We start from the raw sequence: 16,618 nt of genomic DNA on the forward strand, positions 1-16,618 counted from the left end.
AGCCTTTTCTAAACTAGTATTATTAGTTAAACAAATAATAACAATTTTCATTTAAATTATTAAAATCACAATAATTTTAGTTATGATTTGCTTTAATTTTCTTCAATACAAATTAAGCAGATTTCACAAAGAATAAAACGTAAAACTTAGAGATAGTATTCTTCTTAAAAGTTTTTTTTTTTTTTTAAATACCCCATTGGAGATCTTAAAACGTCAAAAATATTTCTTATATTTTATTTTTAACTATAAAATAAACAACTAATATTTAAGATTGTGCTTTTAAAAAAACAAAAAAATCATTATTAAAATTAATTTAATAACCCCAGTAAATTCAACTCAAATATAACATTATTTTATCTCTGGTTCTTCTTAAAGATCATTGAAAAAAACCAAAAAAAAAACCCCTTAAGGTCATGAGATTAAGAACATCTGAATGTCATGTCAATATCTCAACGGAAATAATACAAGAATAAAAGTAACAAGCATAATATTAAATAAGAAAGAAAAAAAAATTAAAATAAAAAATAAAAAAAATATTCTTTCTTCTTCTTTAATGTTATCTATGTGTATGAATCTAAGAAAAACTTCAAAAAATATCCTTATTTTATATTATGTATCCTTTAAAAGAAGAACACAAGCCAAAAGAAGAAGAAAAACAAAAAGAAAATAATATATAGCCAAGTAAAATGAGATTTAATAAAATTTTCTTGCTATCAGAAACATTTAATTCTAATTCAAACAAAAATGTCAACAAGAATTTTATTAAGAGTCAATAATCCAAGCTAAGATTCACTTTATATAAAATAAATATAGTAGAGCTATATCTTCTATTTATAAAAGTTTGTATATTTTGTAAGAGTTTGCAAAATATACACAATATTATTACTATAACATCAAAGTATTATACTTTATCATTTCACTGCTATCATAAAAATTATTGGATTAGTTTATGTTATACAGAAGCAATAAGCAATGATAATATTAAAAGCATCATCACTGTCATCGTCATCATCATCAGCATGAAAATAATCAGTTTCACTTATATATATATATACATAAATATTTATATACTATATAATAATATATCTACATATTTAGAATATATTTTCGTAAAAATATGTGCGCAAAATTAATAAAAATGAAAGATACAAAAAAATCAAAATTTATTTCAATGATGCCCAAATATCGTAAAATATAAACGGACCGAACATCGGATCATTTGTCGTTGCAATTTGTTAACCCTTTTGCAACCAAAATAATTTTTATAATTTCAAAAAAAATAGTTTGAAGTTTCAAAAATTCTATTTGAATCTCTTTGCGGTTTTCAATAATATTTTTTACATTTTAATACCAAATCTACTGAAGTCTAGCTAAGAATTTATAAATTTTATTTTAAAACAATATTATCTAAATAAGTAGTATAGCGTGTCTCAATTAGTTAATGGACAATTGATTTTTAAAAAATTTTTCAACAATATTTTAAATATTAGTTATGAACTATAAAAGTAATTTACGAATTTTTTCGATTTAAATTTGTTTAAATTTTGTATTGATAATAATAATATTGAGCTTACTGAAAGCAATCAAATTTACTAGTAATCTCCTCTTGCCTACATTTAGAATTCAATTCGGTAAAAAATAATTCTTTGTTTACAATTATTATTGATTTTAGTGTTTCACTTATTTTACACCACTTATCTTCTCTTTTTTCTTTCAACTCAAGTAATTGTTTCAGAAATAATTTACAATATCTTTTAATAATAAATTAATAAAGTTTGAAAAGGGATAAAACTATTGAAACTCTGAAACTTGGCACACCTCTTTGAAGTACTAATAAGAAATTTAAAGTTATTTTAATTTTTGTGTAAGTTTCTCCAAATCCTTTTCCTTTTATAAAGCAAATCTTTTTCGTGAGCAGAATTGCGTGAGAAATACTTTCTTGCGAGGCAAATAGAGAGTGCGTTGTATATAGCAAAACTGGCAAGACAATAAACGTAATTCCAAAACCAATTTTCTAAATTATGGGGATTAACGTAATATCTTATATTCCTTTTTGAGTCAGTATTATGCACACAATTAATATTAGTCGCTTGAAAATAACTAAAGGAATAAAAGGGTTAAAATTTATATGGGCAAAATTTATGGATTATTTTCTAATTTGGCTTATAAACAAACTTAATTATAATTTGTACTAAAACAAAAAAAAAAAACCAAACCAAATTCCATTCATTAATTAATTGTTGACATAAGTTGATTATTGGTTTCTAAAGTTTATCTAACAAAATCATAAACAATGTTAATTAATATTTTCAAGTTTCTAAAGTGTTTTCTTTTTGCTTTATCCATCTACATATTACTTATCGTATTAGAATTTCTATAGATATATCAAAAAATTTTTGTTTTCTTAATTAACTGTACATTTATACAAACATATTTATTATACATTACTTACATTATGTTTCCAAACAACTTTATATGCAGCTGGATTAGCATGAACTTTACATTCAAAATAAACATCATCGCCTTCTTCAATATCTTCAGGATTAAGATTTGATCCTAAATCTAATTGTAGTGTTGGTATAACTATAATAAAGAAAGAAAAAAAAAATGGAAAAGAGAAAGAAAATTAAAATATTTTTACACAGAATTTATAAATATATAAAAATATAATATGTACATATTATATATATACATTATACATATATATAAGTAAAGCGTATTATAATAAAGACAATAAAAATATTTTCAAGTTATGGCAAAAAGGAAAAGTTTTCCTTTTTATTTTGTTTTTGTTCATTTTTTTTTCTCTTTACTCTTAACATTAAATTGTAGAAAACAATAATTTCTTATTTGAATGAATCACAATATTTCAAATGAAAAGTTAAGGAAAACTTGGGAAATAAAAAATTATTATATTCCAAGTATCTTTCTTTTAACTTTTATTTTTTTATTTTTAGTTTATGTTAGGTCAAAGTTTAGATCTATATGTACATAATATTTTTTCATTACAAATTAAAACTGAAGAAAAACGAAATTAAGAATGAATTCAATTAAATTAATCTTCGAGATGTTACTACAACTACTACTACTATACAATTGAATATTTAACTTGTAAATCTTCAGCAATTTAAATTTATATTGCCCGCCTTCTTTGGCAAATAAATGTGCTTTTTTAGAGTATTTTAGATTTGTTGTAACTATAATTAATATTGTGTCATGTGTACACATTATATCCTATGTATATGAATCCTGTTTCTCGTAGAAACTAATACAAATTTTAGAACATGTTTGACAAGTACATAGGATTTTATGGTTTAGATATTGTAAAATATTAGATATTTTTAGGTATAAGTAGTAATAAGAAATCTATAATTTTTAAAATATAAATTTTTTATTTGAAAATCTATACTGCGTTTGTGGTATACGTTTGAAATTCTCTCCTTAATTTTAATAAGAACAATATGATTGATACACGACTGAGTTCATAGTCATTTTACAAGACTTCGGTTAGGAATGTCTTTTGGTTTGTAAATTATAAAACTGATGAATTAGGAGAGGGGAGTAATTCTCACGATTATAATTATATGGATTTTCGGATTCAGCACCTCTTGATTTTTGCACATTGTGCCTATTATTGTAATATTTTTTTCGCAAAAGTCTTTTCTTGCTAAGATTAACTTGTTCTGACGAATCGATAAAAAATGCCATTTAATATAAACTTAAGGCCTTCAATAAATCTTCTTGCAAATATTCATAAAAAAATTATTTGTATGTTGAAAGTTTGTATAACACTTCCTCTGTTATTCAGTATATTAGTTAGAGACTACTTTGAAAACTTGTAAATTTCTTTTTAATACAAAATCTGATTTGTTTTTTTTTGTTTAAATTATATTCTTTGGGAAATTAAAACCTCAGAATCTCCGAAATTGCTGAACTGTGAACATTAGTTATAAAAAAGTATTAACTCATAAACTAAACACTCAGAACGCAAACTCTGCTTAGATAAATAAAATTAGAAAATATAATTGTGTGGTGAATTTAATTAGTAATACTTAAAATATTATTTTGGTGTTTAACATACACAATCAAATAAAAATAGCATTGAGATTTTAAAAATTTGCAAATCTTATAATAAATCGCTTTCATGCAAATTGATATACACACAATGTTTCCTTTTCTTACTTTGATTTCCTTAAAATGGAAATTTAATTAAAATCACTTTGTTATTTAAGTATAAAAAATCTTAAAAAAAACTAGGCAAATATGTCATCTGTGTTAATCCCTAATGCCATAATATGGAACTGATTTGTAAAGAGTTGATAATTAATGAAATTTTGAAAGGCACTCAAATTTACTTTAATGAAAACTTTTAAATTTTAGTAAAACTTTTTATTTTGAAAAATCATAATTGTAAATATTTGCAAATAATTTTCTTTACCATAATAATTTGTGTTTCTATAATAAATTTTATTTGGAATTTGTGATAGATGATTGATAGAAGATTGATTTTAATATGGAATACAAATATATTTGATCTGGCAGCTGGTTGCTGATAAGCACATGGAGATTAGATATAAAAACCAATATTATTAAATTATTTAAAATCAATAGCTTTTGGCTGCATTAGTCACATTGAAGCAATGTTAAATGGATTTTGTGAAAGCAAATTTACTGTAATATTTATGTAGTTGGTAGTTCACATACATACTGTTTTTCCACAAGTAAAAAATAATTTTCTAAAAAAGACTATGCTTTTTCCGTCTGCGTTGTAAAATCATACATCGTACAGGGAGTTGATATTTTTCCTTTACAATGGTTTTGAATTTTTGTTTTGTAAAATTTAGTAAAAGTTATTTTGAATTTTTTTTAAGACTTATTTTTTTTTAACACTTGCAATTATAGAAAATTGTCTTGTCAAATAGAAATCATATGGTCTCGAGCATCTCGTCAAATAATTAACTAAATCCTCTAGCCAAGAATTTTTTCTAACATAATGCAATTAAATGCAATTAAAAAATTATAACCTATAAGTAAATTAAAGCTAAACCGTCCTAAAATACTACTTCCATAACATTATGGGAAACCACTAGCTAACTGGACGGAATCAATTCAAATTTTATTGAATATAAGGTCAAATATTTTGTTTTACAAATATAAAATTCGAAATGAGTTAAAAAATGCTAGTATTTTAGATCGAAACCATTTTTTTAATTCTTAATAATAGTTTTTTTTTTACAAAAATTGTGTCATGTATATGGTACCTATGAGGATACTTGCAGATTCTGTGGGGAGTATAGAAAGACCTCGGTGCTCCTCCTGGGGGAGTGTGATGCTCTTGTTCATAGGAGGGGAAAGGTGCTGGGAGACTTTGCTCTAACAGTGGCGGAGTTACGGTCTTCTGGTCCTCACAAGGTGCTTGAGTTCATCAGGAGGGTGGGTCTCAAGCGTGTGTTGTAGAGCATGCCGCGCACTCGGATTGGGGCTCAAAATAAATCCTTATACGTGGTCGCGGTGCACTGTTGCCCCCGTTGTACGAATCTACGAATCTACAATATGGTACCTAATCAATTCACCATAAATTTCTTAAATACTCTTTCTTAATGTAAGACTAATATTTATATAAAAACTGTCATACCTATATTAAATATTTTTAAAATAATATTTCATAAAACTACATAATTATTATCATATTTTCTAAAAACTTATAAAAAAATTATCTTACTTAACATCATTTTAACCTTATTTAAACTTTGAATATCTATAAGAAAATAACTACTTATTTTTTTTATACTAAAAATAATTATGAAAAATTACTTTAAAATTACTTTAGTCCTCCTAAGGATCTTTTTTTTTTTATGAAAAAAAGTTATTATCGTAAAATCGTAAATGTCTAAAAAAGTAACGAAGTTTTTTTTCTACTATAAGGTTAATTATATTAGTATCAAATAAATTAGTAATGATTATTCAATGTCAATTACTAAAAATATTACCCTACTAACCTTAAATAATAAGTATATAGGGGAGAAAAAACAAAATTACAAAATACGCAACTTAAGATTTTTATAAATATAAAACAAGAAAATTAATAAAAGTTTCTAATATGGTGATGGAAAATACGTTATTTTCCCGCTTTATATGTGTCGTGTTTACTTAGGCACTAGTACAGTATTATTTTACTTGTAATTATATGTCGAATTTCGTATGCTTGTCATCATATTCTGAATGTCACAAAAGCCGAAGTCTACATGTTTTTAATTGTTTTTATTGTAATTGATCCAACATCTTCCATAATAGTTCCAACATTACATAGTATAAGGGAAACTAATAAAATTTCACAAAAATATTCAATTCGACCCATTCAAAACATTGAAAGCAACTATTAATATACATTGCGAATATCAACACATCACATTGATTTCCTAAATTATACGCTGTATTTTTGCAGTAAATTTTCAGAATCTCATTCAGAATCTCTTTTAAAGGCTGAAAACATGAATATTTTCAATTCAACATTTAGAATGACGTATGACTTATGATTAGAGTTTGACGTTTCTTTGAAATTGTTTATTATACTATCAAAAATTAATAATAATAAATATCAGTTCCTCTCCAACACATACTCGAGAAAATATTAATGAAATCTATTAAAACCGTACCTACATTTCCACTTGTTAAATTTTTTTTTTCCTGTTTTTGAACTTAGACAAAAAAAAATGTTACATAAAATGTAATTATCAGAGAGATCATGTTCAAAAACATAAAAAAAAAACAGCAACAATACACAAACGTAAACTAGAATTAAAAACAAAAAAAAAAACTACAAGGAATTTTATCATTGAAATATCCTTAAAGAAAATTAAGTAACTTAGTAATTAGAATTACATTTTCTTCTTACGTATATATACGGTACCTATACCTTATTATGTAGATACCTAATTTTTTTCTTATTATAATTAACCTATATATTCCTATATAACAATTTACATATCCTTCACTATAATAATATTATATTTATACAAAAGTATGTACTTAAATAATTTATACTCGTATAGCTAATAAATGTATAAGTTTTTAATAAGAGTTTTTCAGATGCGTATAACATTATGATACAAGAAGATATTCATAAGTAACTAATATTATTTTTTTTTCTGTTCCTTGTATATAAAAATAAAATACAATATTATATGTGTATATGTATATGAAAATTTATACATATAAACCTATACAAATTAAAGTAATAATATTAGATTGTAGGTAGAAGAAGAGCATTAAGAAGAATACAAGCATATAATAATATAAGAAGACTGTCATTTAGCTTATTAGATGAAATAAAAATTCATTAACCTAAAAGATATTTATGTACATACAACATAATATAGTTTTCTTCCTAATTAGATAAGCTAAAATAGATGAAAAAAAGCAAGAGAAATTAATAAAAAACAAAAAAAAATTCGAAATGTCTGAATATTATTTTGAGAGCAAAAAATTATTCAATATAATGTTGCTCCATAAATTAATACGTTTATCTACCAAAAAGTTGATTTAGTAAAATTCATTGAAAATAAAAATGTTATACTGCAAATTATATTGTATTTTATGTGTATTAGGACTTATTTAATATGACGTGTGTGTTTTTGATAATGCAATATACAAATTTGACATTAACATAAAAAAAAAGCTCTTTTAGTTGTATACAAGTTCTAAGATTGTTATATTATGTTTCTTATAGTTTCTTATTTTATTACTTCCATTTCACTGAAATATAAATTTAAATTTTTTATTAAAGTAATAACAAAATTTAAAAGCAACTTATTTTAATAAACCCTGTAATTCCGACATTTTTTTTTTAAATAGTTTCTGCAACAGTAAAATCAAAACTGAGTATTTGCTCGTGAATCTTAAAAACCTTGACATACAGTTGTAGTTTTAAAATAAACTGCAACAATAGTGCCACATTTTCAAAAACAAGTTGCAGAAATGTAAGCATGTAAAGTTCTTACAAGTTGCATTTAACAGCATGTAAAGTTCTTACACGGTATTTGTAGAGCGACGAAACACATATATTCATGGAGTTGAAAACGTATACAATTTTAACATTTTAAAATAAACTCCTATACCGAAAATTAGATTTTATTCATACAGAAAAAATAATCACGCTATTGCAGAATTTTCGTTATAGCAGAGTAAATTTTTCGCAACTTATCAATATTATTAATTAATAACAATTTCGCACTTTTTTACACCAGATCATAAATTTACTATAAAATTCAGGAAAATTGCGAACAAGTAATTTGAGTATTGCCATGAAACCATGAAAATGTTCACGGTTTGATTACTTAATCATTTGAATACTTATCGCAGAATCTTACTACTATTACTGAAGTTACATAGAAATTTTGTTTTGTTTTTTGTTTGATTTTCTTAGAGTATTTCAAAATTATTTAGAAAATAAATATAATAATATGCTTTTTAAGATAACTAATAATTTTTTAATTTTAAATTTTAAACTTGAAATTTAATAACAATTAAAAAACATATTTTTCAAATGTTATTGTCATAGTCTTATTCTACTAGACGCGTCATATTCTACTAGATATTTATGATTGTTATATTTTGTATTATATTCTACTAGACGCGAAATGTGAGATGACAGAAGAAACGACACTCGAAATTTTTTTGATATCAAAACATCGGGAAACTGTTTATAAATAAACTTGTCACAAACATTGTAATTTAGAAAAAGAAAAATGTCTTCGAGCTGTCTACGGTTTTTGGATGAAACTGATGAAGAAAATTAATTTTATAAGAGCTCTACTAAAATTTGAAATCGCTTCCGATCATTTACTTGAATTAACCAAATTAATTTAGTTAAAATATTTAATTATTCTTACATACTTCTCCAATTTCTTTAGTTTTTATTTTCTAGAAACTTTTGTGTCTCTATCAACAACAAAATATACGCGATTATTTGACCGAAAAATTTAATATTTTTTAAAAATGCATATAACATATTTTACTACATTCTTAACGGTCTAATAGAAAAGCAAATCTGTCACATCACGACACGTCTAGTTGAATAACTCTATATAACAGATCTTATATGAAAATTAATGAAGAAAATCAATTGAGAATGTTGTGATGTTGAATGTTTCTTTTGACAAGTTATTTAAATAAAGAGGGAGACCATAAATTCTCATACTATAATATGAATAAATTTTACCCTAAATTCACTTAGAACTGTACGTAGTGATAGTAAATTACATGATCATTGGTTCAAAAGTAAGCAACGGCTACCTAAATCAAAGATATTAGAAAAAAATATTTTATTTAAATTATTTATATGCTATTCTACAATTCTACATGCAAAGTAGTTCCACCAAAACTACAGAGCCAGGTCATTTGCGTAGGTTATACATTTGTAGCTATACTATTATTTACTATAGTATAGTTTAAAAAAAAATTAGTTCTTTTGATTATAATGAATGAAAATTGGAAAAATGATTATAAGAAAATTAATAAAAAACAAAAAAAAAAAGCAAACCGAGTCTCCTTCTTAAACTATAATTTTATTTGCGTGCAAGATTTTCCGGCATTTTACTGGTAGTCAGTTTGCTTTTTTTCCAATACCCGATAAGGAAAATAAGAATTTTCATTTTGTTTCTTTTTTTTACCATCTTTTCTTTTATTTATTTCTCATATTTTTTTCCTCCTTTGAAATTTGATTGAAATAAGTATTATATAAGCATATAGATACCAATATGTGCTTTCTGATTGGGAATATTATATCATGTTTAAAGATAATATCAATATTGAATATGATTGACTGGTAAACCTATCAGCAGATATGTTATTTGTACATGTGTATATATGTATATATGTTTATAGTTATAGTAAATATCTACCATAGGAATGCAGTATGTTAAAATTCTTATTATTTACAATATTTTTTATATACATATATATTTATACAATCAAGGGTAATTTTAATATGAGATATTTATGTAACGATTGTGTAAATTCATAAACCGTATTCAATCTTAAATTCCTGTGTTGTATGTAACTTCGCCTCATTCCATATTAACATTATACCGGATATTAACATTAAAAAGATCTATAACATTAAATAACAGAGCCAATAATGTTATACTTTGTAACATGATTGTCACAAAGTATAAGATTTCTAAGTAAAATGGTAGATTAAAAGTAGTAATTTTGTAATAATTTGTTGAAATTTTAAACACCCTCTTCCTTATAAATTCCTTCAGAGAATTAAGTGTCAGAGCAGGTAAATTATTATATCATTAAATTTGAAGTACACAATTGCTAAATAAGATTTGCATGAGTGCACGAATTTTTCTGTAAATTCATTTCTCGTCCTTTGCAGCCTGATATTATACAACGCTTATTCACTTTTTATGCACTTTCAAATCAGAATTCCCAGTATATTCTAATGGATGTTTCACTTTTCCAATAAGATTACTCAGTTTTTTAATTGGATTTTTGCCTTTTTTCTCAAATTATCGACTGTATGTTTCACTTTCAAAAACAAAGTGAAAAACTTTTGTATAGGTACAATTTAAAACCTACCTATTGAAATTTTTGTAGTCTATTTTTATCGCACTCGTGCGCTCCTTATAATCTTCTTGTAACTGGAGTCGTTTGACTTTTTTCGTATCATTACATTTCGCTTTGCGTTAATAAATTCAAATATTTTTTTCTTTCAGCAATTCAAACTTTAGTTTGATGTCGTTCGGTGCTTTACAATAATTCCCTATATTTTTTTAAAAAATTTTACATTTTTGTAAGATAAAATTTATTCAAGATAAAAAAATTAATATAGTCTTACAAATGTAACCTACAATTCTAACAAATTACGGCTTCAGTTTAACAATAAATAAATTTCATTTGATTCTTTGTTTTCAGTTAAAAATTTTATGTAGAAAAAGAACTTTTTTTTTTCAAAATACCTTAAAGGGTTGAAATTTAAGAAAATTCTTCCAGCTTGTTGAATAAAATTTTTTAGGGCACGTGCTCTAATAAAAATTTTGCTTACATTAGCATTAATATCATAAAAAATACTGTAAAAATACCAAAATAAAATTTGTCTCCTACATGAATTTTTTAAATTGAAAAAAAAAAAGATTGTATACAGTTTGTTTTGTAATGGAAAACCATAAGAAAAATTAAAAAATCAAAGGTTCTTCAACGTAAAAGCAACCAAAACTTTACTTTTGTTTCGCTCTTAACATTTTACTTTATTTTGGCAATACCTCTAACTAAATTTCATAAATATTTAAAATTTTAAAAACATTTTTGTACAACTAAATCCAAACCCTTAATCAAAAAACATTTTTTAAATATCTACGCATTGAAAAATTTTTTTAGAATTTTTAGGAATTTATTCTTTATCAAACTTGTTTTTAATCTACCCCATACAATACAAAATAAATAAATTTTTTTATCAGAATTTTTCCTTAAGCACATTTTCTTTGTACAGAAATTATTTCAGCATCACCCTATAGTTTTTGATTTTTCGTCTTATTTCAAATTATTTTTGAATTTTAGACCGTAAACCATACAATTTGTTTTTAAAAAGAATAACTTTTGAAAATCTTACGAATTCAGAATAACAAAAAATTCTCCTTGTATGACGGAGTATGTATATATATATATTATTTATTTATATATCACTGCCCACAAGGCAAAACATAAATGTATAATTCAAGAATATTATTCTTGCTATTGCAATATACAATATATTATCAAAAATTGCATACTTCTAGGGATCAACGCTACACTGATAATATTACTCTTATTACACCTACACTTTTATTTACCTTTACCTTTTTAAATTTCTATTTTATATTATACATATAATTACTTATATTATTTAATTTACTCATTTATACAAAGAGTTATTATATAGAAGCAAACTGTCACATCCAATATAACATTAATTTGAAATTATATTGAAATAAGCTGTGGCATCTTTACACTTCCTTGTTTTATTTTAAGTTCAATTCATTAGGTATATTTGTATAAAAGGTACAATATCACAAAATCAATTTAAATGTGACTTCTATATCACTCAAATCAAATTAAATCTTCTGTCAATTATTGTACATTGATTTTTCTATTACTTATACTCTGAAATACTAAATGTGTATGTATGTACATTTATGCAATTATTTTGTAAGAATATTGTCGTTCACTTTCGTACTTCAATATTAAATGTAGACGTATAAATTCATATGATTATGTACGTGTATATGCACATAAATATAGGAAGAAAAAATACAATTTTTCTGTACATAAAAGGAAATTGTGTAAAAATTGAATTTTCCAATCAAATATAATTTTCTAATTTCAGATAGACAAATCTAATGTAAATTAAAATCAAAAGAAGCAGCTCTGAACATGATAACATCACATTAAATACAATAAAATTATGTTAAATTTTCAAATGAATTGGAAATGCGACACAGGTGATTAAAATTGATTAAAATTTATGACACCATAATTGATTAAATTCCGCATTAAGGTGAAATCGGTATTGCATATCGGAAGTTCAATTATCTGTGTCGTCATCCTTTTTAAATTATAGTATTCTTCTACAAATATAAAATATAAAATTAATAACAAATACAGATAAAACAAAAATATGATTCAATTAGTAAAGGAAATCGAATTTTAGAAATATTAATGTGTAGAAATTTATTGCTAAATAACAAATCAATAATTCTCTAATATTCAAAAGTCACCGAAGATCTATTCCAAAATTCTAAATTTCGATTATGAATTTAATTTATAAAACAAAAATATTTTCAAGATCAAAAGCGAAGTATGCTAATATTTTACCATAAAAATTGAAATTTTACAAAAATTTCATTCTTTAGTTTTCCTCGATCGAATTGAAAAATTATTGTTACCTAAAACAAAATCATTAACTTTTAATCAATAATAATTAACCCTAATATATTATTATTCGAAGTATAAAAAAAATTACTAATCAAAATATATATATTGCTGTGAAAACTTTTGCATTCAGAGCAATTGAACAATGAGCATCCAAAGCTATGGCTTAAAGGTTCAACATCGGATCATTGTCTTTTTTCATCCACAGGCTTTTAATTACTTTCTTGCTGTAATATTTTGCCTCATCAATAGAAGGCAGACCCAAACTGTCGTCATATCTATCAATAGTAGGTCATTAACTCCATAAATGGATGGTCATTAGCTCCAAAAATTGGTCAAAGTGACTAAACATTAATTACGCACTACTGTGTTTTTGTGTCTACATTCCGTTTAATTCAAGATGCCTCAAGATTCCTTATAATTCAAGATGCCTCAAAATTCATATGCTGCTCGACTCCCCCGTTTCATGGCACATTTCCCTATTTCGTCATTTACATATATTATTTTCTTCTTTACATTTTCTTTGCATCTGAGCTTGACATTAAAAGTCATTTAGCTTTATTATCGATTCTTTAACATTAGATCTGGAAAATCGCTTGAGCAAAGCAGAATACTGTCTTGAGCCACACCAGCCGTAGTTTCCCTAAGGGTGGAGTACTTCTGTTTCAGTTTAAAATAAAAATTCTGAAATATGAAGTCACTAAATCTAATATTTTTCAGTTTAACATGTTGATTCCCAAGTCCCTGTGAAACGGACGTTGTTTTCTAAATTTAATCCATAGTGTCTTCCACGCAACCACAAATTGTTAATTGTTTTTTCTTTGCCAGAAATTAAATTTATCTCTACGTGACTTAGTTATAAAGCTTCAATAAAAAAAATTCCTTTTAAAAAAATTCACCATTATTACATTGGAACTCGACGTGTTAAGAAACTTCTTTGGAAAAATATTTTATTTTAAAAAAATTTAAAAATTGAACATTCGACAAGTCATAAACAAAAAAAAAAATAAAAATTACACAAACCCTTAAAATTAAATTCAACTCGGATAAAGTTAATTTTTTGCATGAATGCAAATTTATTCTAAAATATTAAGAAAAATAATAATAAAAAAAAATTAAGCAATGTCTGGATATTTTCCCAATAAAAAATTCTATGAAAAGAGGCTCAATTTTCTTTTGTCTTTGTTGTATTTTTATTTTTTTTTTTTAATTTTTCTTTCTTTAAATTTCTACTTTTTTGTATTTTAAATAACACTTTTATTCAAAAAATAAAAAGAAAACACTTGTAAATACATTTCCTGTAGAGCTTTGTATCCTGAAAGATACACGTGGATTTGAATTTAAAAAGAATAGAACAAAATTTTTAAAAAGGAAACACTAAAACAACCCTGTCAACTGTAAACAAAAAAAATAAAACAAAAAGACCAAAAAAGGCAAAGAAAAGAAGAAGAATAATAAACCCTTTCTTCTTTTTATTTACTTTTTTTTTTTGTAGTTCAACTCTATTTAATGTTTATCTAGGTAATAGTTAACGGAAAATAGTCCAAAAAATACAAAAAGAAAAAGTTCGATAATTGACAACTCTAAGCTTTTTATTTAGAAATTTAAGAAAAATTCTATTTTATTAGGATTAGTCAATTACTTGAATTATACGAAATTCACAGTTAATTCACAAAGTCCTAACTAAGTGATTATACGAAATTAACTCATATGTAAGGACTAGATGAATTAAAAATTCCAATATGCTAAATACAAGCACAGTATACGAGTACATTGTTATTCATTAAATAATTACCTTGATAATTTTTACTTAATCAAATTTTCCAATTTATGTAGTAGATAAATAAAATTTTGTGAATAAATAAAAATTTATTTTTCATACTCTTCAAAAATTCTGAAGCACTAGCTCAAATTATGAATGTATTAAGTAATTTCTCCTTCATGACAGACCTTAATTTGTCTTGCCCTTACTAGATTTCATTTTCCTGAGAAATTTAATTTTGAATTTCTTTATAACAATAGCACTCTCATTGCTCTCAAATTGCCATTGTTCTCAAACTATATTGCACTAATTTAGTAAAAGCAATCTTAAAAAAAAATGTATTACAAACTTTAGAAAAAGAATATAATGTCGAAATATTTAAGTTATTGTTGAACGGAAAATTGATAAAAAAAAAATAAAAATTTTGGATCATTGAACCCAAATCATTAATGATGCCCTCTTTAATTCATTCGTTTAAATAATCAAAGACCGCACCTGAATTTTATTTATCTGGCTTATTTACCTATCTAACTCACAAATTACATCCTTGGCAAAATTTTCTCATTTTTCTTTATTTTATTTTCTTGTTTTCATTTCTTTTTTGCTTGTTTTGTTTGTTTTGTTTTCCTAAACAAATAACTTGAAATACACATACCTGAATAAACATGAACATTTTTAAATTGATCCTTTATTATTAAAAAAAAAAAAAAAAGGAAAATAGGTTGGAATAAAGGAATATTTGAAATTGTCGAAGGATGGCGATTTTTTACCGTGTGAATTTGTTCACAATTTTTTTTTTTGTTGCCTTTTCCTTTTCATTTGCAAAGGATACAAAAGGAAAGGATACAAAGTGTGTAGGAGTTTTGTTGCTTAACGAGATAGCTTCCGTTTACATTATACTTTAACTGTCATTGTCTTAGAAATACTGGTACTGCTTTTTGTTTTGTTAAATCAGTAATTTTCACAAAGTAACGCATGAATAAAATGCATAACGTAAAAGACAAATAATAGAAAAAAAAAGGGTTTTTATTTTGAATTCAAAAATTTCCATATCTCGGTCGAGTATCCTTTTCCGCTATTATGGTTGTTGTTGTCCTTGATCTTTTATTTACTTTTGTTTATCATTGATGAAAATTTTATTTTTTCGTTTTGTTTTGAACGAATTTGAAATTCTATAGCTCGTTTTCTATAATTCTACATAAGTTTTTTACTATTCCTTAAAATATTAAAGGAGTGAATTGTATAACGGAGACAAATTCAGGTCTTATTGAACACATTCTCAAAATTAGTGTAAACCTGGAAATACTGGAACAAAAAATTAAGGTGGCTATAGTGGTAAACAAACACATTGTTTATTTTGAGGAGTCCAAATTACGAGACTAATGTTTGATATTTAAGTGTTATTTAAAGCAACTGCAATTTTTGATAAAACAGCTACGTACTGATAAAACAGCTATCGACATTGCAGTCCTAGATGAAAATCAAGTCCTGAATTGCGGAACATTTTATATAACAGAACAATAATTATTATAAAATGGCGAGTAAATTTTATCATTCATATGTCTAAAGGTGGTTAAGATTAATTCCGATTTTTTAAATTATTAAAGTAACAAAAGTACAATGTTAATTAATATTTTTCTGGTAAGAATTTTAACTTGAAAACTACTTTAATAAAGCAATGTTGTTTTCTTAAGTTATACCAAGGCCTTTTGAGCGTTTTCTACTTTGTGTGTAATTTGAAGTCCCAATTCTTAAAAATATTTTCTGTTTTACTCATACATAGAAGAATAGAAAATAATTCTATGGGGAAAAGGAATTACTATTATAAGTGAGTTTTTTTTCTTCCTGTTCAGTAGAGTAATTTTTGACTTAGAATTTAAAACTGAAATAAGATTTTGCATATTTTGTTTTATTTTAACGCCGAAACTAGCATTATCATTC

The 16,618-nt window shown here is 24.5% G+C and overlaps 1 protein-coding gene across 2 annotated transcripts in view; it reads right to left on the bottom strand.

Moving 5' to 3' along the window:
* LOC129609527 (hemicentin-1) overlaps nucleotides 1-16,618 on the bottom strand; it is a 226,023-nt gene that overhangs the window by 64,550 nt on the left and 144,855 nt on the right. For both annotated transcript variants that reach the window (XM_055521488.1, XM_055521487.1), the window contains exon 9: nucleotides 2,453-2,583. In XM_055521488.1, the coding sequence (XP_055377463.1) occupies nucleotides 2,453-2,583 (131 nt within the window). The remainder of the gene's footprint in view (nucleotides 1-2,452; nucleotides 2,584-16,618) is intronic.

The sequence above is a fragment of the Condylostylus longicornis genome, unplaced genomic scaffold (genome assembly GCF_029603195.1).
Source record: "Condylostylus longicornis isolate FDR11 unplaced genomic scaffold, ASM2960319v2 ptg000040l, whole genome shotgun sequence".
NCBI classification, from domain to species: Eukaryota; Metazoa; Arthropoda; class Insecta; order Diptera; family Dolichopodidae; genus Condylostylus; species Condylostylus longicornis.